This window comes from Pygoscelis adeliae, unplaced genomic scaffold (genome assembly GCF_000699105.1).
Source record: "Pygoscelis adeliae isolate BGI_AS28 unplaced genomic scaffold, ASM69910v1 Scaffold202, whole genome shotgun sequence".
Taxonomy (NCBI): domain Eukaryota; kingdom Metazoa; phylum Chordata; class Aves; order Sphenisciformes; family Spheniscidae; genus Pygoscelis; species Pygoscelis adeliae.
Window position 1 is genome coordinate 2,728,049 of NW_008824544.1, and position 25,201 is coordinate 2,753,249.

Here is a 25,201-nt window from a genome sequence, read left to right on the forward strand (position 1 = left end):
TGAGGAACTCTACTAGCGATCATGTTCCTCAATCCCACTTTTTTTATGTGAGTGGTTGTTGCTTCCCCTTTATCCAGTTCCTTACACGGTTGATTCTGCTGGTACCAATATCCCCACCTTCATCAGCTGTACTAATGACTTCCCATGTGAGCTCATACTGAGGGCTTGCGTGAAACTCAGATTCATTTTCTTTCTTTTGCATGGAAAAGGAAGCTGGAAACATTAAAAAACATACCCTTGCATAAATTCTTGCATAATATCTTATACTAGTATAGCATCATTCCAAAGATGTGCCATGTGAGAAACTTTTAAAAAACAAGAATGAAAACATCAAGAAAATCAAGGTGTTCTTTCAAGAACTTAATTCTTCAATTGTCTAAGATAACCACAACAAATCTCTGTTTTTCTAGGTTAGGTTTTCCTTGATGTACATCAGCTGTTCAACCTCAGTGCAATTATTTTGTATTAGCATAAAATGATTTTGCGATGCAGCATTTGGCTAAGTTACCAATACAGTGGTCAACAAAGCACACATAATTCTGCCTGCTGAGGCAGAGTCTGCGCTCTCTGATCAGAGAAGCTTATTCTCAGGCACGTGTTTTCCATCCTGCTCTTCAGAAGTTGTTCTACAGGTTAATTCTTTCCCCTTGCACAAGCCGTGCTCGGAAGTTCCAAATATCCTTCAAAACAAAAATGAGACAAAGGAAAATCCTCAAGGGCCAGCAAAAACAGTGACCAGGATTCCACTTTACAGGGATGGAAATAGATACAGCATTCTCAGCTTAGCTACCTACCCATAAAAACATACCAAAACACTTACTGAGTATCCTTTTGAACCCTAAATATCAAGAACCAAAATGCAGCCCTGACTAAGAAAGAGGTGCAACCTCCACCCCCAGGAGATAGGTTGTTTGCAGGTGTGACACGGACTGCAAGATGCCCACGGTTCAATTCTGGAAGGTGGCAGAAGAGGAAACATGAGCAGCACAGAGAACACTACCCTTACAGAAGTCACCCTTGCGTCCTTGTGCACACAGTGCCTCCCGTGTGCGCCTTTGCGTGATCAAAAAAGCTCACCGACTGACTACACCTTGCATACTGCTGCCCCTGAGCAAGGGATATTCCTTGAGCAGCAGAAACCAGCAGGAAATAAAGGAAAATCCACCTGCCGTTAGGAGGGGAAACTGTAAGAACTGTGGACGTACAAACTGTGGACGAGCACTGAATTTATTGCACTTTCTTATACTTGCAAATTCAGGGCAAGAGATGACCACGTCTTCCTATTTACATCGTGCAGTCCAAATATAACTGCAAAGAGCTCTGGTTCAGACACACTCCCCACAACAAACCGTGAACCAGGAGATTCAGTGAAGGGCAAAGCTTGCATAGACTTCACCCCATTCCTGCCTTGCCACGTTAGCCCTCCCCACTGCTACCCGGTGGGGCGAAGTCTAGACCCCCTCGAATGGTATAAGAAGTGCATGTGAGCAGCCTCAGAGCTGAGCCTTCAAGACAGCAGAGTCTGTGGCTCCTCCTCACTCATGCTACAACATCAGCCGCATAATGAAGCGCTGATCTAATCTGCACCAGCTCAGCCGGCACTGGAAGGGATCAAGGCGCGCTCACAAAACCCATTTTGACAAGTCGAGCTGGAGGAGGAACTTCTAGAGCTCAAGGGATGTGGAGGGGCTGCCTAGAGAGCAAGGCCACTTTCCAGCATAGCAAGAAGCAGCCTTATGAGCAAAAGGGTCCTCAAAAAGCCCGCTGGTCATCCTCTGAACATCAGGTCTTTTATTCTGCCAAGCACCTCTGCTTTGCACAGCTTGAGCTGCCAAACCGGGCATAGCAAAAAGGACAAATCTGTCACATGAGGGAGGCTTAGGGAAGGGAACTGACCTGGATTGTAACAAAGGGCATATAGCCAAGTCTTACCCTGAGTTCCACGGAAGTCGCGTTGTATTTCTTGCGAACCATTTCCACAATTTCTTTCTCCAGGTGCTCTTGATCTGTGTTCTTGACATCAATGTAGTAGCACTGTGAGCTGGCAAAGTGACAGCTTATACTCTGCGTGAGGAAATGGGGCATCACTCACTACCACATCGATTACAAATGACTGGTGGAAAAAAATCTCGTATATCCCAGATCGTGGACACCCCACCCCTTCCTTACAGATCATGTCAGCAAATTCCCTCCTCCTTTCCGAGCACTCCTGCTCTCCTGAGTGTCCCCTTGGAGAAATACTCTTGCTGGAGAAATACTCTTGCTTGCTGACGTGCTCTTCTTCCTTCCCTCCTCTCCCAAACACTCCCCCAGCATGAACTGTACTACTTGATCTCATAATATCAGCTTACTAGAGTGGGAATAGGGAAAGTCAGGGTTGGAGCAGAATGTGTGTTCAGTCAGGGTTCTTACTTTCTGCACCCAGACAGTCACATCAACGCACTTACTTTGTAATCAGTTCTTGCTTAAGCAGAGTCTAGAGGAAATAAATAGAAATGCCCCACCAGAAAAAGCTGTTCTCTCATTACACGAGCTATGCCAGCTGCAAGCGAGATCATGCCAGATCTCAAAGGGTGCTGGACCATAACCGGCTCAGAGAGCTCCAGGATACTCGCTGATTTACCCCAAAGGCAGACAAATGTTGGGATTTGGCACAGTATGCGGAAGCTTTTGTGCTTCTGTGGGATGCTAAACAGGACTATTGCTCCACTGGCCAGGAAAGAGCCAGCAGATGAGACTCTCAGTACTTGATGTCCTCTCTGCTTTCAGGATTGCAGGAGGAAGGAATTCCACACCAGCAAACTGCTACTGGGGCTGAAAGAACGGGCAATATAGTAGCTGATGCAGGCAAAAGAAAATAAAAATAGAGCAGTCTGTGTTGCAGTGCATGAGGGAAATATCTGCATTGCTGCTAGTGGCTACACTAGAGGCTACAGTTCCCTTACGTGCCTGGATGAATCCACTTCTGAGAAAGGATCAGGCCTCCAAAGAAGGACTCTTTTGCCTGTTTCAGTTAAATAATCATGATGCAAAACAGATGATGCATAATCAAATCTTTAATAGAAAAATGGGTCGTGTTATCATATAAGTAAATATTTATCGGATGATGGAGGCTCCTGCTATCCAGAGATGAGATACCAAGAAGGCAGGGGGAATAAAGTTAGAGGAGCTCCTGATATTTGGGACAGCTGAAAGGGAACTATTGGAAAAGCACGTACAGCCAGCCAGGCTTCAAACATAAATTCAACATCTAATTTCTACTCCTGTTCTGTTTTTCTCAAGCAGCCCCACAGCATGCTCTTCTCCCAAAAGACAGAGATGTTTAAAAACAAAAAATAAAAAAGAGAGTGTAAAAAATATATTAGGAAGCTAAAAGCTCATTAAAAAGTTCATCCACATATTCATAAGCTTGGAAAGTGGGGGGCTAGTTTGATCAGTTTTAAAAAAAATCAAAAATGTCAAAAGCTCTATCAAGAGATGGTTTCCTACCTTTCGGAAACCTGGTGTCTTGTTTATCCCAGAGCCATGAATGAGCAGGGGATGGAAGAACACCGTGTCTCCCTTCTCCATGACAAGGTGAACCCTGGGACTCTTCTCATCATAATCCAGCAGCCCATGGAAAAGTTTGTTGGCTTTACCCTAGAAAAAAAGGCTGAGTTGAAATCATTCGGTTAAAATTAGATGAGGTGCCGATTCTCAGTGCAAGGGACAGCAGGGACAGGTACCGATCTGCTTTCCTCTGGGCAGCGTATTCGGTATGCCCAACTAAGAGCCTGCCCACTTGCCTACAAGTCTTCCTACTTCAAGCCTAAGGTACAGCAAAATACTTTTTCTATTTTCTGAAGCTGGATTCAGACAATTAAGAACACTTCTCGGCTCGAGAGAACAGAGAAGAGCGCTGGGGAATCCCACAAGTGCAGCCTGATGCCACAGCTGGGGTCCAGCCTTCTGCTCCCAGTATAACCCTCACCAATGCCAGGCCAGGTCAGGAAACATCCATTCTTAAGAGGAAGATACTGCTTGATATTTAATTGCATCCAGTTGTTTACTATCCAATTTCTCTTCTTCAGGACAGTACACATCCTCACCAGACAGGAACAAATTCACAGGAGGAGCAAGAGTCCTCAGATTTGGCAAGGGCAGTGGAAAATGGTTGTATGTGTTTATGCCGTTATGCCACGACGTGCTGGACAATTTCTAGGTGAAGGTGGGAACAGAGGCAAATCTACCCAGGTTACATGGAGTGAGGCCAGCCAAGCAACTCTCTCCCAGAGCAACAAGTCAGTGTTTGCTGTGCTGGTTTTGGCTGGGATAGAGTTAGTTTTCTTCATAGTAGCTGGTATGGGGCTATGTTTTGGATTTGTGCTGGAAACAGTGTTGATAACACAGGGATGTTTTTGTTACTGCTGAGCAGTGCTTACACACAGTCAAGGCCTTTGACACAAGCGAGCGGCTGTGTGGTGCTCAGTTGCCGGCTGGGGTTAAACCACGACAGTTTGCATAAACAGAAAAACTGTCACTGAAAACCTCAGCTTTGACCTGCGTATCATCCCTCCACAGTGAGCTCTCCCCAGCCAAAATGTGGTCCCCACACGCATGCCCTCCCCAACCCCCAGTGCTGCTCTACCTCCGACTTTGGATAGCCGTGAGGCTTCAGGGGCTCCTTGTGCGTCCCTGGCTGCACGACCAGGCAGCCGTTGTCCTGGTCAGCCCTCTCCATGGCGGTCCAGGAGCACACAATGCGGTCCGCAGGCCGGAAGGGGAAATAGTGCAAGTCCTGATGCATGGGGTGGAGGAAAGTCTGTTTATCTGCAACACAGGTTCAAAACCTTTAACCTCATCAAACGTGACACAGCCTTTTCCTTCCCATTAAACCATTGCAGTTGTTGTAACGTGTCCTAAGAAGCTGCTGCTTGCCACTGGAGAGACTGTGTACTCAGTGTCTGCTCCAGCCCACCACTGACTTGGAAGCCAAATGGGTTAGCTTATACCCCATCCCAAGATGGGGGTATAAGCTTGAATACTGTGTTCAGTTTTGGGGCCCTCACTACAAGAAGGACATTGAGGTGCTGGAGCGTGTCCAGAGAAGGGCAACGAGGCTGGTGAGGGGTCTGGAGAACAAGTCTTATGAGGAGCGGCTGAGGGCACTGGGGTTGTTTAGCCTGGAGAAAAGGAGGCTGAGGGGAGACCTCATTGCTCCCTACAACTACCTGAAAGGAGGCTGTAGCGAGGTGGGTGTTGGTCTCTTCTCCCAAGTAACTGGCGATAGGACGAGAGGAAATGGCCTCAAGTTGCGCCAGGGGAGGTTTAGATTGGATGTGAGGAAAAATTTCTTTACTGAAAGAGTGGTTAAACATTGGACCAGGCTGCCCAGGGAAGTGGTTGAGTCCCCATCCCTGGAGGTATTTAAAAGACGGGTAGATGAGGCGCTTAGGGACATGGTTTAGTGGGCATGGTGGTGTTGGGTTGACGGTTGGACTCAATGATCTTAGAGGTCTCTTCCAACCTTAATGATTCTATGATTCTAAGATGGACCAAGACCACAGTGGTGGCTCTCAGGTCAGCAATGGCATGGGGACACAGCAAATGCCAGGAGGCTGCCTGCCTGTGCAGTCCCTCGTAAGACTCCTGTTGCTGACCTTCACCACTAACAACCCCCTGCCAAGTTTTCAGCATTCACTTTGGCTGCTCTCCAGTCTCGTGAACTTTAACCAGCACAGTGTTGCACAAACCTTTCCCAGTACAAAGACTTTCAAACAGCCGTGCTGTCGGTAGTCACTTGATCTATCGCTGTGTTGCAAGCAGAATCAACCCTGTCTGTGCTGCACCCAACACATGTCTACTTAGTCTTCATTTTAAAAAAAAAAAAAAAAAAAAATCTCAATTTATGGACTGCAGCCTCCCCAGATAGTCTACCCAGCACTCTACTAGACTTCGCCCTAGAGGCTTTTTTCCATGAAGTCTAAAAAAAAAAAATACTTCTGAAGTTTTGTTTGTTACTTCTTTTCCCACTATGGAAATGGAAACATATCATCTACACCAAAACAGCCTTTTATATATTATTTATATATTTATTTTGCCATTGAGTTTGCTCGTCAAATAGATATAGTTAGGATGTTTCCACTTGGCTCATTTGCCATATTATTTAGATTTTGGGCAGCCTCGAATACTCTCCTGAGATTTGCACCCCTCCTAAAGTACTCCTCAAAGATACTGAATGGAGACCTTGCAAATATGGAGCAGCTTCCCATTTCTTGTCCGTTATTGTTTTGTTTTTAACTTTAAAAATATATGGTCTTCTCTTGAATTTCCAAACCAAAGTGACACAGCTTTCTGTGGAACATTTAAGATAACCAGTGGAGATGACTTGTATTTTAATAACTCAACGTATCTGCTCAGAAGCTGCACACCTGAGAATAAGAAACATAGCTCAGGTCTCAACTTCACTAAACCAAAACAGCTTATGCAGAGTCAAAGCTACTTTGAAAAACTGTAATATGGTTAGTCCGGTTCTCTTCCTCTCTCCCTGCCCATCACCCTTGTATAAATTATGATCTCAATTTCCAGCAGCAGGAGCCAAAGCCAGGCTTCAAAAACCTTCTTTTGGCACCTATTCAAGTATCTTCATATCAAAGCGCTGAGCATGCAACAACTGTCAGTGAGGTCAGGAGTGTATAAACTCCAAGCAAAGGATGATCTCTGTATTTATTGCCTTTTACCGAGGTCCACAGAAGCACTAATTTTCAACACATTTGAAAAGTCAAGCTTGAAAAGCATGTCATGTTTTAAACCCTGGGCCTTTATGCAAGTGCAGCTGGCTGAACAGGGAGCTCGCTTGCCCATTTTGAACGCATAAGTGGTGCAGCCAAGACAACCACTATCTTTAGCAAACAAACATCCACTGAACATTGAAAGACAAGAAACGTTGTCTCATTAAGCCAAGGTTAAAAGAAAAACTATTACCAGAGTGGCCTCATAAATTTTCAAAGTTATTTCGTTTTAATTTGTCTCATTTTTTTCAAATAGCTTTTCTAAAACACTAAGTTCAATTTTGGCCAGATAGACAGCACACACACCACAATTTCTCTATTTTCCTCTTATCCAAGTTTTCCTTACCAGAATCTGGAAGTTTATTTATCAGCATGGTGTGCATTGCCATGATATTTGGCCCTGTGAAACACTCAACATATTTGAGGACCTACAGGGAAGAAAAAATTAGAAAAAAATATTAGAAACATGAAAGACAAGAGGAAAGATTGCTGAGGAAGCACTGGGACCTGGATGTTTGGCTGAGGACTAGGGTACAGGAGGAGGAGGTCGGGATGGAGGGATGCAGGACAGGAGGCAGGATCCGGCGTGGCACACAAACGGGCATGGTGGTAGGAGGCCAAGGTGGAAGATGGCACACCAGGCTGCTAGGTGGGTTGAAAAGATGGGGAGGGTCGTAATTCCACAAAGCTATGGCTGTCTGCCACAACATGAATATTGGCTACAAAGCTGGACCTGCCCAGAGAGCGGATGCTTTGCCTGGATAAAAGACATTCAGAAAATGTTGCTGATCTGCCCTACTAGCCTGGCATGGTTTGGGCTAGTCACATTCCTGACTGGCTTCGCACCACAGGAGTGGGGGAGCACTGCTTTAAGTCTTCTGCCCCGACCACCATCCATCCAGTGTTCATGCAGAACACTCTTAAAAGATGGCTTGATATTCCTTCCTTGCGTATGTACCCATGGGAGTGACACACAGGGGCTCTAAGGGACAAAGGATATAGCTTTAGCGGAACCAAAAAAAAGCTTCTTCACATAGGCATTAAAACATAGATACATTCACATAGGCTCCTCCACCACCATTCCCCTTTTTGTTGTTTTTTTAATTTTACCTCTGGCAGAGTACAGTATCTGAACAACTCTTTGTCTTCCTGGAAGTCCTGCACTTTATTAACTACTTTTTCAGACTGACCATACTGGGATCTCAGGGACTCGTCTTTCATAATCATAGCTCCCGGTGGATTGACCTCTTTTGTACAGATCCTCATGAACTCCTTCCTACAAAGCAGAGGGAATATCCATGTTGGGAGAGTCCAGCTTCCTCCAGCTTCCCAGAGCTCCCTCGGGATGCTGCTGCACACAGGACCCCCAGCACCTTAGGCAAGTGCCCCGTACCTGAAGCGCTCAATGTCTTTGTCAGAAACGAGCTTCTTAAAGAGCAGATACCTGTTGTCTTCATAGAACTGCCTTTGCTCTGTGGTGAGGACATCGTTGTCCAGGGTATAGCTGAGACACAGAGGAGAAACACGTTAGTAGGGCTGGGCAGAGCAATGGGAGCACCGATGGCGAGACCCAGCAGGAGGACGGTGCCATGCGGGGGATCGGTGGCTGCTGGGGAGAATTGGTGAGAAACCCTCCTCACTTGCATGTCCACCTTGGCTCTGCAGGCGTGCAGTGTTTCCCATGCCCCAGCAGAGCCAGCATGGTGTGGCCGTGGCCGTGCAGCATCTCTGCCCACAGCCACCCACTACTTCTGTGACAGAATTCAAAGCATCCCCCTCATGCCCTCCCAAAGTGGAGAAGCAAGCAGGAAAGCTGGAATCGGTCCTCAGCAGCTTTACTCTCAACAGAGATACTGAAGCACACGGGAATAGTCTCTGCAGTCAGATTATCCACTCAGACATTTTCAAGATGCATAGTTAAGCTTTTTTATTAAACTACAGTTAAACGAAGGAGAATATAACCTTGCAAAATGAAAGGCTAACCAATGTCTAGTGATCAAAACGTGTGCTAGGGTGGAAAAAGAATTGAGTTCTGCAGGTTTGGGGTTTTTTTTTATCTCTACAAAGGAAGAGACAGCTTACCAAAACCTCCCTGGTTGAGGAACAGCACTGACTTGGGCTGAAGTAGGAACGCTTGTCTGGGATGGAAATGAAGGAATATACACCCAAGCACAACGGAGTAGAAGAACATCTATACACATGCGTTCTGAATCCTACAATGCAGTTCATCTTAAAGATAAGTGCTGTGCTGGACCTCCAATTCATGTTCTCGTTTATTTTGCTTCTAAAAAAATCTTTCCCACCTTTGGAATAGCACGTCTGGCAGAGAAGTATAAAATAACAGCATATTACAGCCTTGTCCACGCATATAGAAAAGTCAGTACAAAGTGCCTGAGACTCCAGAGTAGTCCACAGGCCTCGATTCATCTCCCAGAACATCAAGACACTCAATGAGATGCTCAGTGGAGATATTTACTTGCCCAATTTCCCTCCCTATGCTCCAGAGAGCAGCCAGACCTACCCAAAACTTGCGTTGCCTCCTGGAGGTGCTTCTCCATCTCTCCCCTCCTAACATCCACACGCCAAATTCGGAGCAAGAAGTCATATGGTGTGAACCTGGGACTTCACATGTGAAGTGAAGTGAAGTCACCATGCGGTGAAGAACCCTCACCTTCTCTCCAGTTACTGCAGAAATTAGGTCCCTCCCAAACTTGATAGGGAGAGCACGAAGAGAGGAGAGCTACGGGCTTGTCCTCCACCTCAATTCATTTCAACATGTTTAAATAAACACAGTTGTGTTCTCCAATGCAGAGAGAGGCATTCTCACCGACAGAGCAATTAAACCCCAATTAAACCCCACTTGCTTATGAAGCCTTACAGGAGCTTCGTGCATGGTATTGAAGCGTCACCCAGGGGCAAGGACAAAAAAAAAAAAAAGAGCATTTTCATGCAGATCTCTGGGTCTGCACATGCATGTTTGGAGACCCCCGTGCTTCAGGGGTTTATGTAAAACAAAGACTTTCCTCTACTGCTCACCACTACCTTTTAAATGTGCCATAAAAGCATGCATGCTTCTGGAATAAGAAATAGGTTTCATCACAACAGTTGTGTCTATGGTCCCTACACCAGGAAGCTTAAATGTTAGCTGGTCAAGAGTCGCATACAGTGGGAGAAGAAACACAACACATGCAAAAATGTATAGCAAAAATGATAAGCCAGAGGGAGGAAAAGGTGCTGAGAACTGGATGGAAGAGAGAGGGAAGGAAGAGAACATGGGGAGACCAGGTGGAAACCACCACAGCAGGTCCCAGAGCAAGGGATTCCCCAACTGAGGGCACTACTGCTCCACACACCATATTTCAGGTCTAATTTCAGTGAAAATGGGACTCCTGGACATTCAGGCTCCTAAACGTCCACAGACAGCTGATGGAGACACAGGTGCTGGCTGAACCCCAGCTGTAGTGCCCTCCTCAGCACACCTCCACCTCCCAGAACAGGGGCACAGCAGACAAGTCCACCAAGTGCTGGACTCCATTTGAACACCTTCCTCCTGGGCTTTGCAGTGCCTCTTCATCTCACTGGTTTTGCTCTTGCCACCTTGCAACACTCAAAGAACAAGTCTGGGTTGCTTGGACAACTGAAAACAAGAGGTACACAGGCTGGGAAGCAGCTGCTGCCTCCAGCAGCTCATTTTGGTGAGGACATGGAGTATTTAAACATTTCCCTTCCCCTCACACACCCCCTTTTGGAATAATGCATTCAGAGACACGTTAGCCAACTGCGCAGGCAATATAATACTTTTGGAGAGACTGAAGCACAGGCACAGCGAGGTTCAAGATCCCCAGAAGCTTTTCCAAAGCATCTCCCTGCAGAGTCTCAAGGGATGGTGCAAACTCCTGCATATCTAAGACAAGCACGGTAAACTTGCGTAGTTCTCTTAGAAACCATCTCACAGACACCTGGTGCTCTGTAGCTCCTGGCCTGACAGCCACCGCTCTGCCAGCAGCATCAGGGTTTCACCTGAAGAAGCCAAACACCCAAATCACTCAAGAGGTGCAGTTGCTTTCTGAATCTCCCATTTGCCTGCATTTTGAGGAAACCTTCACTTCTATGGCCGGTGTACTGTTTTTTTTCCCAGTGTCCCAAACCAGGCAGCACCCAAGCTGAATTCACAGCTGTAGGAATGCAGGTTTTCTACAGGCACTTGTGAATGTGGCTTTTTCTCGGCTGCCTTCCTGTAAGGAGATAAGCGCTGGTGTTACCGATGCAGCACTCCTCTCTGGCTCCTATGTCAAGTTCCCAAGAAAAATCTGCCACATTTCACTTTCTGCTGCTTCCTCTCCTTCCTGAGGCCACACGTAAGGACCCTGAGCAGGCAGAGTTTTTCCACTGTTGTGTAGAAATAACTCATCTTCCAATAAACCAGTACAACCAACATACACCAATCTCTAATATACCGACCCCTAAAAGCAACTACAGGAGGAAACTAGGCATGTGCAAAATGGTATTAAGCTCTCTATTATGCAGGTTTAATTTTAAATAAACAGAGAGCATCAGGATGCTCTCTTCTCCAGGTTGGGAAGGTTGGAGCCTGGGGCGAGCCAGCAGAAGGCAGTTAACCCCTGCTGCAGGGCTCACTAAGCAGAGAGAAGTGGGGGTGCACCTCTGCACCCCAGCAAGGCAGTGCAGAGACCCCACGGGCTTTCACATTTTATGTCTCTATCAAGTCATTTCTATTAAGATATTTCTCCCGTCAGAAAAGGGAAGGCATTTTCTGGAAGGGAAATTGACTGTCCTACCCAAGTAACCAAGCCAGAGTTTACAACAAAACCACTGCACTGAGGTAGCATATGTCAAATGAATCTATTCTTACTAGATTCTGTCATTTATTTTATCCACACACCTTTCTTGTTCCAGCCCAATTTTGCCATATTTTTGGCCAAAGCTCTATGCATCAGGAACATTGTAGCTGGATTTAAAAACAAAACAGCTTGCGCAGCACCTTTCCTTACTTACTCTTCTCTTTACAACCAGGGTGCTTTTCCTAGCATTTATTTCCAATTTTGTATTCCTACTTGCACCTTTGTCTTATAGCAGTCTGAGTCAACTACTGTCCATCTGTCTTCAAGTTTTTAATGTAATTGAAGACTCCTACATCCTGTTTGATCACATCCTCTTTGCTAATTTATTATAATTCAGAGGTAACTTGTCAGCACTCAGTTCTCACCGAGAAACAGCAGCATTTTAAAATTTTTTTTTCTTTTTTTTTTTTTAAAAACCCACGACATTTAGGGCACCAGCTTTAAAAATACTATCAGCAAGCAGTCTTCATTTAACTTTTGGAAACATGGGACAGACCAATGTGAAAACTTCTTTCTGTCCTGGTTTCCTTTCTCTGATCTGTCATAAAGCTGTCAGCCTCCAACATTTCCACCTCATTTCCCACTCACAAACCAAGCCTTTATGTTTTTCCTGCTGCCGGTCTACCAGTCAAGTCTGTACCTCTCAACAGAGTCTGAGACTCACTGTGCAATTGCTAAGCCTCGCAGAGTTTATCTCCCCCAAACCCACGAATCTCTAGAAGGAAAATTTGCTGCAGGTAACCTCCATGCTCAGTGCCGGGGAGAGGTGCCGGGGGGGCCTGCCAGGAGGCAGCTGGCCCATCAGCGGCACATCCCCACGCCTGACAGGTTGCAGGGCTGAAGCTCAGGGAGAAAGCACCAGGCAGCAAGAGGTTTTCGGGGCAGGCCAGGTGCTGACTCCAAAACCCCAGCCGGAGCTGCCAGGGGAAGCGCTGTCCTGGTGCATCCCCGCTCGCCGAAGGGCTGCATGGGGCACAGCCCCCCTGCATGTCACCACCCCGTAACCACGGCAGGGGGCTGGGACACTGCCCACATGTCCTTCCCGGGCAGGGTGTCCTTGTAGGACAAACCACCACCAAACCCCTCCTTGGTGCCCATGTACACACAGGCACGCAGGGTGTGGGGAGCGATGTGCAAAGCTCGCTGGGGCGGGGGAAGCAGAGCCCTGACCCCAATGGGGCCAACATCCCGCTCCATCCCCCCTTCCCACCCTACATCAGAAAGGATACAGGAGCAGGGGCTGCTCCCAGCCGCGGGGAGAGGTGCCGGAGGATGGTGTCCAGCCGAGCCGCTGGCCCCGACCGTTTCCTGAGCTGCTCCATTGTGCCCGGGCAGCCGGAGCGCTCAGCCCCCAACCTTGACCCTATAAACACAGCCAGGAGGAGCAGGGCCCTGTTGGCGTCTGCAGCCTTAGCCTCGGCTGCACATGCGCCAGCAGCGGTGCATGCTCAGAAAGGCTGCAGAAACCCTGCCGGGAGCCAAGGGCTGGCAGGATTTGCAAATGGGAGGGCCTGCTGGCGGCTGGGACGTACGTGGGGAAAGCTCAGCGCACGCTTTTGCACGTCCCCTCCCTTCCCGTGTTTTTCCCCTTCTCTGCCAGCAGTTACTGAGCTGCAAGGATTTCATCAGCCCTGTGCAGAGAGCAATGCTTGGCGCTTTTGGGCACAGACCACGGCCGAGGCCGGCACGGATATTTTCTTTATTTCCTGTCCCTAAGGAGACTATCAGAGCTTGCCTTGTCCCTCCATGAATCAGTTTGGAGAGATTTTTACGGCCCCCCTGTCATCCCGGTGTGGTGGCGGAGCGTGTTTCCCAAGTACCTCATTTGCACTGATACAGATCTGGGATATCTGCAGCCTGCATCAAATCCCCAGCTGAGGCTGGGTGTTGTGCTGGGTGGCCTTTCTGTCCAGCCTTCTGGGACAGCTCTGGTGCTTCTGAGTAAGAAAAGAGGGGAAGGAGCAAAAGGAGCAGTGCAGCACCCGGGGCAGTGGGGAGGGAGGAAAAAAAAAGCTCAGAGGAAAATCTGGGGTAGATAGGTAAAAAATGGGCAGCTACAAATAGAGGTTGCAAAAAATAAGCTGTAGAGGCTTGGTATTCCTCTGAAGCTGGGATACACTTAAGAGTGGCATATTCAATATATACTGTCCTTCGCACAATCTCATCTGCCTTAATTAACACTGTGAGTGCATCAACTGACACATTCAAGAAGAATATTAAGGGACTGAAAACAACCCTGCAACTAAGACCTGCAGCACAGTTCAAAAGACGATTTTTGTCATCTTTGCACATGTCCCCTGTTGCCACCACACTGTAGAGCCTCACCGCCCCTGCAAAGTGGACTTCAGGCCCCCCGTGTCACGGTTCAGACTAGCTTGTGCCGCTGGTGTGACAGTCAGTTCATCCGTCAAGCCCTATGCTGTGAAGCAGATGCTGCTGAAAGGTGGGGTATCTCCTGCTGGAATTTGCTGTCCTTCATCTTTCTCCTTTCCCTGGGGCAGGGGGATTCATCTCTGACCAGGATGGAGCGAAGCACTGCAGGGAGGTGGGGACAGAAGTAAGAGCTCTGCGGAGGATGAAGGCGGGAGAAAGGCAGTGTGCTGCCTGCTCCAGGTCCAGCCTTGCAGGCTGCTCTCCCACCCACTCTCTCAGGAAAATGGAGGAGTTGGAGATCTGGATGAGAGAGCAGGAAGAGTTGAGAGGAGTGGTAAACTGAAGGCAGCAAGCCCAGTAACAAATACACTGTAATAATATAAGCTGGATAGCAGCATCAGGACTAGAAGGAATTTATGCTAAGAATTTGCATTATTTTGCCAACCCAGCTTATGCAAATAGATCTTTACACCTGCCCAGTTTGTTCATAAACCCCTTCTGCATGAGCAATCCAGCCAGGCCCTGCTCCCAAAGATGCACCATCAAGAGTAAGTCCCCTGGTTGCTCCAGGCAGTCTCATGATGAAAGGACATGCACCAAACTCTGCATCACAGCTACTTTATGAAGCTTAACTCCATTTTGCAACAGGTTTTGCTGGAATCTGAGGTGACACATTGATGGATCAAAAACTCAGCTGTCAATATACTAAGCTTCACGTTAGTGCTGCAGATAAACAGAAGCCAAGGCATGGATAGGAAGTGCTTCTGGACTTAACCTGTATCCTAAAAGCTGATTCCCTTTAAAACTCAGTGGCAAAACTCTCAATGATTTAAGTAAAGGTGTACCAGAGCAGGTTTTACATACTTCATTTGTGGCAGCTGCCTGGACTGGGGAGAATTCCTGTTTGTGGTTCTCATGGTCAGCGGCTCCACGTATGCTTGGTGCAGTTAGTCACTCCCATCAGCGGCTACAACAAAACATAAGCTGTTCACAAAAACGGGACAAACAAGATTAGGAACCCAAAAAACCCTCACATATGACAAAACTATTTTGTGCAGTCAGAGGCAAGCGTACAGGCACTGTGAAGGGACAACTAGCAGCGGCAGCGACATCTCATGGTCAGCGGCTCCACGTATGCTTGGTGCAGTTAGTCACTCCCATCAGCGGCTACAACAAAACATAAGCTGTTCACAAAAACGGGACAAACAAGATTAGGAACCCAAAAAACCCTCACATATGACAAAACTATTTTGTGCAGTCAGAGGCAAGCGTACAGGCACTGTGAAGGGACAACTAGCAGCGGCAGCGACAGCAGCCAGCACTTCACTGCCAACAAAATCAGACCTTTGACTCTTGAGCTATAGGAAAACTCTTAGTCATAGGTAAACAGAAAATTAATAGAAGTCCCTCAAATCAAATTCAAGTGAGGGGGAAGGGAAAGAAAAAAAAAAAAGAGGCGACTAGAGTAACAGTTTTATTACTGAAGTCCTAATTATAACTGCACTGAACGGTCTATTTATAATTCAGATACATGCTGCAATTGCCTTCACAATCCAAACTGAAACAGGAACCTCAGTAATTCTTAATCTGTTTCAAAATTCAGGTAAGAGTCCCACTGAAAAAGATAAAGCGGAACAATACTACACGTGCCAATTGTGATATGGACCTGTTCGCAATGTAGATATTTCTTCCACTGTATGTGTTTGACAGCATCTTATGCAAAAGTGTCTTTCATATCTAAAAAAAGCCAAAACCGAAAAGAATATGTAGTTAGTGATTTTGCTGTACTGATTTACGAGTTTGAGAACTAAGATGTTTTTATACATACATAATACACGCTTACATACATATACATTCATTTTTAAACAAGAGCAGCCTCAAAAAACTAATTGCTTTGTACACTGAATACAATTATTCTTTTTTACTTTCTGCTTCTCGGGTAATCTTGATAATACCCAGCCATACTGATTCGTGAAGTAATTCCCATGTCACTGGACCACCCTGTTATATCACACCCCAAAATGATTCAGGATACCTCATCCACCTTGGCACCGAGTGGATGGTTGAGGTGACTGCCCTTTATTTGTACCTTCACACTAACACAGTCCACGATCAAACTTTAATACCACAAAAGACTGATCTCGGGCATTGCTGGCACCACTCTGGGCTGCAGCGCTGAGAACCGTGTGGTGACATCAGTGGCATGACCGCTGGTTGTGGCGTAGCCATGCTCTCTAAAAACAGGAGAAGTGTGTGGACACATATGAAAAACCCTGTCCTTTGCATCTCACTCTGATTTTTATCAAAAAAAAAAAAAACCCAAACCCCAAACCCAAAACACTCCAGAGTGAATAATTTTCAAATCCGTTGACAAGCTTCACTAAAGCAGAGACTGAATCTCATGAATCTAAGAAATGAAACGAGGGAGAGATTTTCTTCGTTAAGAAACCTGATGGTGGCATTCATCTTTTTATTAAAATTAATGGCATTTAAGAGGGGCTGTGTCTTTGCAAAGTATTTTTACAGCTATGTCTGTCAGTTTCCCGAATTTTATAGAACATTTTTATACATCTGTTTTGCATTTGGCTTTTAGTTTTAATGTTTCCTGTTCATTAAATCACAAAACTAATAAAAACTAAATGATCGAGATTTCTCCAGCAATACAGGAATGGTCCTAATGCACAGTGTTATAATTTAATAAGCATCTCAATTGACTATTAAACTCCACATTATGATCAGAACTGTAATTCCAAAGATGAGGTCTTCTGAAAGCTTAATTTACTGCAGAAGGGAAGTGGCAGCTGCTTCAACTCAGCAAAACTAGCTTTTTTTTAACTTAGATGCCGGGGAAAACAGATGTAGATGAGACAATAACAAGAACAACAACAAAATCCACCACCAACACACAGGTTCATTTCTCATCACCAGAAGATTCAAGAAGGACTTCTACAGATACATTAGCAGTGAAAGGGAGGCAAAGGAAAATGTGGACCCAATGGAGGACAAAATAGGGGGACCTAGTGACAAAGGACATGGAAAAGATGAAGGGACTCGATGTCTTCTCTGCCTAGGGCTTTGCTGGCATGGTCTGTTCTTGGCCTCAGTGCACCAAGCAGCGGAGTCTGGGGCCATGGAGCCTCACTCACACTGCAGAAGACTGAGTTGGAGACCACTGAAGCAAACCGGGCATTTTCAAGTCCATGGGACCATGTGGGATGTATCTGTAGGAGCCAACACGACTGCAAAGCTGCTCTTCTCCTGTGCAAGGAGAGGTTCCTGATGACTGGAAAAAGGCAAGTGTCATAGCTGCTTTCACAAAGGACAAGAAAAAGGATCTGCGGACCTCAGCCTCCAAAAAGATCATGGAATAAGCCCTCCTGAATTTGCCATGTCCACGTACACCGAGGACAAGATGATTTGGAACAGCCAGCACACATTTACCAAAGGCAAACTGGGCCTGGCCAACCTCCTCACCTTCTGTGATGGAATGGCTCTGTGAGCTAGGGTAGGGCAACGGGCAATGTGCACCTTGACCCTAGGAAGGCTTTCGCTTTGTTGGGACAGGCAGACTGCAGCGTGGGTGGAAAATGAGCTGAAGCGCTGGGCTCAAAGGGCTGTGATCAGCAGTACAAAGTGCAGTTGGTTACTAGTGGCATCCCTCAGCTTTCGGTAGCAGAACCGATGCTGGTTTATCTCTGTGCTACTGACCTGGACAAGAATTAATCCTCAGGAAGCTGGCTGATGACACCAAGCTGGGGAAGCAGTTCCTACTGCTGGAGGCACTTGGAGGGGCCTCGGTGGGCAGGTTGGCAGGAATCCCTGGAAGTTCAGCAAAGGCAGAGTGCTGTACCTGGCATGGAGTAACACTGTGCTGTGGGACAAGCTGGGTCCTGCCTGCCTGCAAAGCAGCTTTGCAGGAAAGAGTTGACGGACGAGTTGAGTATGAGCAAGCAGCACATGCTCGCAATGAAGAAGGCCGACTGCATGCTAGGCCGCACGAGCAAGAGTGCGGCCAGAGGGTCAAAGGGGAGTGGTTCTTCCCCTCTACGAGGCAGTTTGTGAGCTTACATCTGGACACCGTGTCTAGTTTTGGGCTCCCCAGCAGAGACATTGACATCCTGGAGTGAGTTCAGTGGAGAGCCACCAAAATGAGGGGGCTGAAGCACATGATGCACAAGGAAAGGCTGAGAAAATAGCTCAGCTTGAAGAAGAGAAGGCTCCAGGGAGATTCTACAGCAGTCTACAAGTACCTAATGGGGGGGAGATAGAGAAGACAGCCAAACTCTTCTTGAAGGTTTACAGCAAAATTGAGAGACAATAGGCACAAACTGCAGCTAGAAAAATTCCTGTTAGATGTAAGGAGAAAATTCCACAGAATGGGGATGGCCAAACACTGAAACAGGGGGTGCAGAGAGAGCGTGAAATTTCTGTCCTTGGAGATACTCAAAACCTGACTGCACACAGGCCTGAGCAACCTAATGTGACCTCAAGGTTGTCCCTGCTTTGGACCAGGAGACTGCAAGACATCTGTTCCAAACTGATTTATTCTAAGAGTTCAGCTGTGATGGTAGCAGCATCCTGCAACTGACCTACTACAGTAAGGAATGTGCATCTGAACACAAATCTATTTTTACCTTAGAAATATCAGGACCATTTTTCTGTTGTTACTATTTCCCCCTCTCTGAAGGTTGGAGATGCAGGGCAACAGCTTTTTCATGCCTTAAAAAAATACAACAGAAAATACGTCAACATTGCAAGCAAAAGCACAAAACAGCACTGGTTGGAATATCAGCATTAGCTTCAATACGTCTTGGGTGACGGAAGGAAAGATGTAGTGTTGTGGTCTGGAGATGGGGCAGGCAAGGCAACGAGGTATATACCTGGAATCAGAGTCTGGAGCAGCAAAGCCTGTGCTGAAATCTAGACTGCTGCTGCTGGAAGCAGAGCAAGCCAGATTAAAGCTAGTTTAGACGCATGTGGAGGAAATCCTCCATGTAGAGGACAGATGGTTGTGGTGCGATTCTAGTTTGCGGAGAGACAGGCTGCCACCAAGTTGAACAGCGTCGCCTTCACAAAAGCAAAGTCCTGTCTCTAGTTCCTGGCCTCTGCTGAATTTCAAGCTTTGGGCAACCCCTACCCACCTACTGAGGCACTGCAGCCTGGTTCTCTCTCCAGCGTGAGAAACAGGGTCTCAGGACTACAGCTGTCCCTAACTTCTGAGCTGTGGGTGCCCACCCACTCCTAAAGACACAGATGCCTTCAGAAGTGCCAGAGGCAGCTGGATCCATCATAGCCAGCTCTGAGCACCAAGAGCTTAAAAAACCCCAAGCTCTTCCTGCACGGTTGGCCCTTGCAACGCCAGCTGAGCTCAGCAGTTAGCGAGCTGATACGCAGAAGTCTCCTTCACAGAGATGTTGCTCCTATTGAGGTCCTACAGCTCCCCAAAGGGATCCCCTTCTCCCTCATGACCACCCAGCCTGGGAAAAATGCCTAGCTCAAGGCTGAATAAGGGGATATTTTATTACCTTTCCCCTCTTCGAGCACTGGCCACAGAGGTCGCTGTCACGTCGTGTGGTCAGAATGCAGATGTACCCCCAGCAGGTGACTCTTCCCAACTGTTTGCCAGAGGTTCAGTTAAAAAAAAAAAAAAAAAAAATATCAATAGAACAGCAAGTGGTGGCTGTCGTGCCCACCCGTTCCCCCTGCAGTCACTCAGGTTTGCTGCCCCCTCGCTGCAGCATTCACATTAATTCTCGTATCTCCTAAGTAGAAAAGGGTCAGTCCTGAATTTCTAGCAAAACATGAAATCAAGTAATACCTAAAAAAAAACCAACAAAAAACCAGGACAAAACTATTCTGACTTTATATACTGCCACAGATAATTTTAAGAGTGTTATTTTTCCCCTGATGCAGGGGAAAAGCAAAAGGCTGAGGAAATGGATGTATTCAAGAGAGAGAACAGACACTAGCTTTCCAAGAACACATGCTACTTATCAAATGTATTGCTTAGGCTAGTGAATATTCCAATCATTAAATTCTTTCTTCTCAATCTCCACTCTTCTCAACCTCGATGGAGTTTTACAAGCAGCCTTCTCATACAGACTGAGGGATGGAAGTTGGTGCACGCGGAGGTACCTGTGTATGCAAACAAAAGCACATTACGTTTGTATAAATGACTGGACATAGCTAATAAAACCAACTGTTCGCTGTTGCTTTCTTACAGCTTTTTATGCCAGCATCTCAAAAAACTTTGTTTAAAAGGAGATCTTTAAGTGTCTTGCTTAAAGCTGCATGTCTTTGGACTTGCTAGCCAGTACAATATACCCTCCTACAGTTTATGCTTGATCTACAACCTGTTATTTAGCAAAACAAATCATGAAACTTCTTATACAAATCACCACACTCCTTAACTGATCAGGTGATGCTAACAGAGGACTTCCCAACTCAGCGATCGCCCACTCAGCCGCACATTTCAGCCAGCCAAGCCAGGAAGCACTTTGGGATGTAAATTCCAGCCATCAAGAAACATCAGGAGGGGCTTCGACCATCAGTTCACCCGAGAGAGGGGTTTTGCTCGTAGCTGGCTTCAGCAGCTGCAAAGGGAAGTTTTCCTCTGAAAATCCAAATGGTTCTCGTCACGCAAGGTTGGTGCCATGGTTGTGAATTTTCACTCACCTCGCTGGCTAAGCAGCCTTCCTCCGCACACCCTTCCCCTTGAAGATCAACCTTCTACCGTTCAAGGCACGTCTAGGGAAGGAGAAGCGTTGGTTTCACACCTGGCTGATGAACTAACCAGCATAACAAGTGGAAAAAAAACCCAACATCTACCAACTAGTATGTTTTTCTGCTCAGGGTGAGCTCACACACATCTAGTGCCAGTTTAAAATACAACAGGTCTTGTAACAAGTACTTTCACGCAGAAGTACTCAACTCTTTTGCACGCATTTGATCTAGTTAGGGTTTTTTTAATCTAATAAAATAACCTATGTAGTGACAGTCTTGTCCACGACCATAAAGACAATGAACAGAAGCCAGCTCCATGATTTTGTATCAGGATACAGAATAAACTTCACAAAACAGCAAAAAAAAAAAAAGGAATTACTCAGTATTTTTTGCACAGACAGCTGGTTTTTGATACTTTATTTTCAGAACTGCTGTAGAAAAACCTGACCATTTTTTTTCCCCCAAAGCAAAGTCAAAAACTCAGTTACTGCTTTGAGGGTTTGGGGTGAACATGCAACTTGCGGACTTCTCCAGGAAAAGGAGCATGAGGTTCTGCGTGGTTTAGGCTACTCACAAGGTGGGGGGGAAAGAAAAAAATTCTAGCTTTGCAAAAGGTGTCTGTTGAGAACACTACTGAGTGGAAAACAGATGAGCCAAGTTTTGCCAGAGTCTTCACTAGGAGCAAGACTGGAAATTTAAACCTTGCATGACGCACAAGACTGGTTCATCTCTAGGGACTCATTTTTCAGACAGAAGCCCTTGTAATTCGTGCTGGTGGCAGTAATGGTTATCCAAGATTTTCTTCTTCCTGGTCTGAATATCAAGGAGCGAATTCCACAATCTGGGAGAGGCTTAAAAAGAGCCGGTTCAGTGAAGCGCGCTCAGTCCCATTCAGCAGAAGAACCGCATGGTGTGTCTCAGCAGAGCGGAGCTAGCAGTGAGCCTGCTGCAACGGGGCAGCTCACCGTGCCGTCGGGGAAAAGATGGGTTTCAGCATCCGCTCCACTTACAGGGCTGCTCACGAACCCTCCTCTAGCTTACAGCAGGCACAGCCAGGACTTGCAGAGGAAACAATTCAAAACCGTCACATACTTTGTGCTGATAAGTAAAATAAACAAAATAAAGTGGATAATGTACTTGGAGATAACCTACTTGCCCCCAGCTTTGGCATGCAGGTGGAGATACTCTAGATTACCACTGGACATCACAGCTTGCAGAACTGATCAAAGGAGTAATAACAGCTATCAATATAACTACACTTGCAGCAAAATAAAAAAAGGAGGATTTCTCCTTGTTCCAGTTTGTAATTCAGCTAGGAATCAGAAAAGTTCATGCACTTGTACAAGAGCAATAAAAAAAATTAAATATTTATTTTGAATAACAAGCTTAAGTTCAAGCTGCAATGTTGGCAATGTAGATTTTAAACACAGATCACAAAAGCGTGCACAAAAATGTATCTGAGCAAAGAACAAAATAATACTAAGAATTATACTAAACAGCTGCTGATTTTAAAGAAACAAAAAAGGCTTGTAATCACTATACAAAATATAAAATGTTTTTAACACTATCATCCACAGAACAGAGGTTTATTTTAGTTTGATTATATTTAAAAATTATTTGTGTAGTTATTTATATAGTGAATTGTAAATGAATATTATACAGTAACCTCCTTTTGGTCTGCAAAACCTTTGTTGCACTATAGCACATCCAATCACATTGCAAAAAAAGAATTACTTTTCCTTACTATCAATAAAGAAAACAATCATTGATAATACAGTAAATATTGTCAGGTCTACAAATAATGAAATTAAAAATGACTCCTTCGACTCTGAAGCGCTTTCCATGCAAAGTCAGCACTTGCTCGTTTAAACAGAGTGCACTACCAAGCAATGTCCAGGGTCGTAGATGCTCTTGGTAAGACTAAACCTTACAAAAAAAAAAATTAAAAAAAAAAAAAAATCAAAGATTGAATGTAATCATGCAACCCCCGTACTACTGGGTATACCCACTGTGTCGCTTATCAATTTATTGCCTTTCTGGAATATCACGCAAGGCATCAAAATTAGACTTATGATAAATATACATATAATGAAAGGACACAAACTGCTATTCGACACTACTACTGGTAATGTCTGTGCTACGTGAAAGCACCTTTAAAAAGAGCCTATGCGGCAAGAGATAAGTGTCTAAAGATTCAAAATGAATCAACAGTATTGGATAACAATATAATTCTCAACTTAGAAGCTGCCTCAAGATTAGGTGCATCTTCAGTTAATGTAACAGGAAAAAAAGGCAATGGATTTTATTTTATTAATTGTATCCACTCAAACGGACCTAAGGCCACCAGATGTGCAGACACAACAAGTTTTCTTTTCTTTTTACAGTTCTTTAAATTGTAGGATGATAAAGGAATAGATCTATTTAAAAACAAACAGCTATTTCATCTATATTAAGAGGTGGCACCAGGCGTCGGGTTCACGTTCTGAGTGGCCACCTGTGGTGCGACTTCAATGATTCGTGGTTTGTCTATAATTCTGGCCGTGCGGTTGCCCTTCTCTACAATGCCGATAATCCATGCTTGGTGACCTTCACCGTATTTTGGAGACTTGATCTCGGCACAGAAGCGTGCTGCCTGTTCTCGTGGTAAACAGATGAGGAGGCCTCCTGCAAAGAAAAAAAGCAGAGCATTAAAACATCTGACGGCAAAGCACTTCAACCTTGATCTGTCAAATCCTTACTTAGACAAGTACTTGGTGACTCCAGTGGATTCTGTCGAACTCCAAGGACTCCAAGAGAAGACAAGGTGGAAGACTGAGCTCTTGCTTTACAGAAGGAAGTTTGTGTCTGAATTCAGCATTTAGTGGGTATGTAAACGAAGCCAAATACATACAAAAGATGTTGGCAAAAGGACATCATACTGATGCCAATAAATGACATACTGAAACACCACCAGCATTGTAAACTTCCAACAGAGAACTGCAAAGTGCCTCTACACGGAAACATTTTGGATAAAGGTCATATTCAGGTACCTGTAACCACATATTGGTAGCAGCTGATTCTGCAAGTAATCCCACTGCCTGCAAAGAAATCATTCATCGAAGCAGGGACTATTACCAGAGAATGCAAGAGGCAGAAAATTAAACATAGGCTTGATCCAGTGCTCCCCGTGACAGCCCTTTTGACCCCCTTGTTAGGGAATATTCTAACCTTTTTTAGCCTTTCCCGTAAGATTTTTTCTCAGAGACAAACGAAAAATATTTTATTTACTAATGAATGCTTTTCAGAAGCAGCACAATAACTAGTTAACAAGCTTGCCATTCAGTTATTAAACCTAAGAACACTTCCATTATAAGAATCCCAAAGCACTGAAAAAGGTGGCTTGGCAAGTGAATTACTAGAATGAGTTTCATTGTCAGCTCTGGCACAAATTTCCAGGGGGCTCTGACCAAATCATTAAAGGTTTTGGCGCTACCCTTTACTACTAGAGTATTCAGCTTTTCTATAACCCTTACCTTTTTTACATTTATGCTATGTTGCAAACGTGTGAAGCACTGCAACACAGAGCAGCAAACTCATCTGCAGATGCCTAATTAAACCTCAAAGCATTGTACAGTTTGCACAGCTCACGTCTGTACACCGTGCTGTATTCTGGCACACAGCAGCCTCTCATAAGGGATGTTAAAATATCGTCTCCCATTGCAAAATGTTTGGAGAACACAGGCAAGAGAGTATATTCATGCAAACCGGAATTTGGGCACGTGCTGAGGCTTACTTACTCTTAAAGTTACTTGACCCAAAGTCTTCTTGTCCGGGCAAAGGGCATCAGCCAGCAGCACAAGTCGTGCCACCAGCTCTGAGCCAGTGCTGGGGGTGAAGGGCCGCCTGGTGAGCCGGCCACCCGGGGCTCAGTGCCACCTCCTCCTCCGCGGCCCTTGGACAGCTTCTTAGCACCTTGGGCACCTTTATGTTTGCTTTTCCAAGCAAACAGTCCTCTTGGTGGTGACTAAAGGCACTTTTAATTTAAGGCTGTGAGGAAGAATCAGCTACCGAACATGAGGAATTATTTATAAGGATACGTGGAAGTGTGAAAGTTATTTTTTAGGTTCTATATGAAGCAAATGAGTGTGCCATCCAGAAAAACACCTACCTCTCTCAGACATTTCAGAACATAACATCCAGGTACTTCCATCAAAAAAAAAAAAAACTCCCAGAAACTTGAAAAACAGCGTTTAAGTTACTCCAGATGTAACAGACAAATGAATTGCAAAGGAATTATGTGCCATTCCCATGGAAGGCTCTAAATCAAATTGAAGAGAAACTTGTGTCATGGTGCAAGTGAGTCAGGGAAGCGGTTTGCAAGTGGTACTGCAGAGAACGTGCTACCTGGCCAGAAGGGAGGAGTAGAAGCATGGTGAAAAAGGAAGTAAGAAAGAGCACAAGAATAATCTTCACCCAACTACCTTTTCCCCCACA

At 45.6% G+C, this 25,201-nt stretch overlaps 2 protein-coding genes and 1 long non-coding RNA gene across 6 annotated transcripts in view; all 3 read right to left on the reverse strand.

The window, feature by feature from the left end:
* Positions 1-242: 242 nt before the first annotated feature.
* On the reverse strand, positions 243-13,070 carry LOC103915010 (phytanoyl-CoA dioxygenase, peroxisomal-like). The gene is made up of 9 exons (XM_009321755.1): positions 12,862-13,070; positions 8,853-8,908; positions 8,164-8,274; positions 7,881-8,046; positions 7,117-7,198; positions 4,628-4,809; positions 3,490-3,639; positions 1,933-2,064; positions 243-680 (listed from the first exon to the last, which is right to left on the reverse strand). Exons 1-9 carry the CDS (start codon positions 12,952-12,954, stop codon positions 627-629), a joined length of 1,026 nt encoding a protein of 341 aa, XP_009320030.1. The 5' UTR covers positions 12,955-13,070; the 3' UTR covers positions 243-626.
* Positions 13,071-15,127: 2,057 nt separating this feature from the next.
* LOC103915011 lies at positions 15,128-19,635 on the reverse strand. The gene is made up of 4 exons (XR_663501.1): positions 19,531-19,635; positions 18,640-18,724; positions 15,672-15,742; positions 15,128-15,172 (listed from the first exon to the last, which is right to left on the reverse strand). It is a non-coding gene; the product is annotated as an uncharacterized LOC103915011 (long non-coding RNA).
* A 1,679-nt stretch (positions 19,636-21,314) lies between these two features.
* The window catches only part of SEPHS1 (selenophosphate synthetase 1), a 25,445-nt gene continuing 21,558 nt past the window's right edge, over positions 21,315-25,201 (reverse strand). For 2 of the 4 annotated variants that reach the window (XM_009321756.1, XM_009321757.1), the window contains exon 9: positions 21,315-23,392. In XM_009321756.1, coding sequence (XP_009320031.1) covers positions 23,178-23,392 — 215 coding nt within the window. In that variant the 3' untranslated portion in view covers positions 21,315-23,177. The remainder of the gene's footprint in view (positions 23,393-25,201) is intronic. The other 2 variants (XR_663502.1, XM_009321758.1) reach the window with 2 other exon arrangements.

Bases quoted from the DNA above. Each gene is read 5' to 3' on its own strand.
- LOC103915010 (XM_009321755.1), bottom strand. From the start codon at position 12,954: ATGGAGCAGCTCAGGAAACGGTCGGGGCCAGCGGCTCGGCTGGACACC. The intron at 8,909-12,861 runs GTATCCTTTCTG...TTTCCATCCCAG, and splicing joins TGGGAGCAGCCCCTGCTCCT to ACAAGCGTTCCTACTTCAGC. The intron at 2,065-3,489 runs GTAGGAAACCAT...TTCCTCACGCAG, and splicing joins AGACACCAGGTTTCCGAAAG to AGTATAAGCTGTCACTTTGC.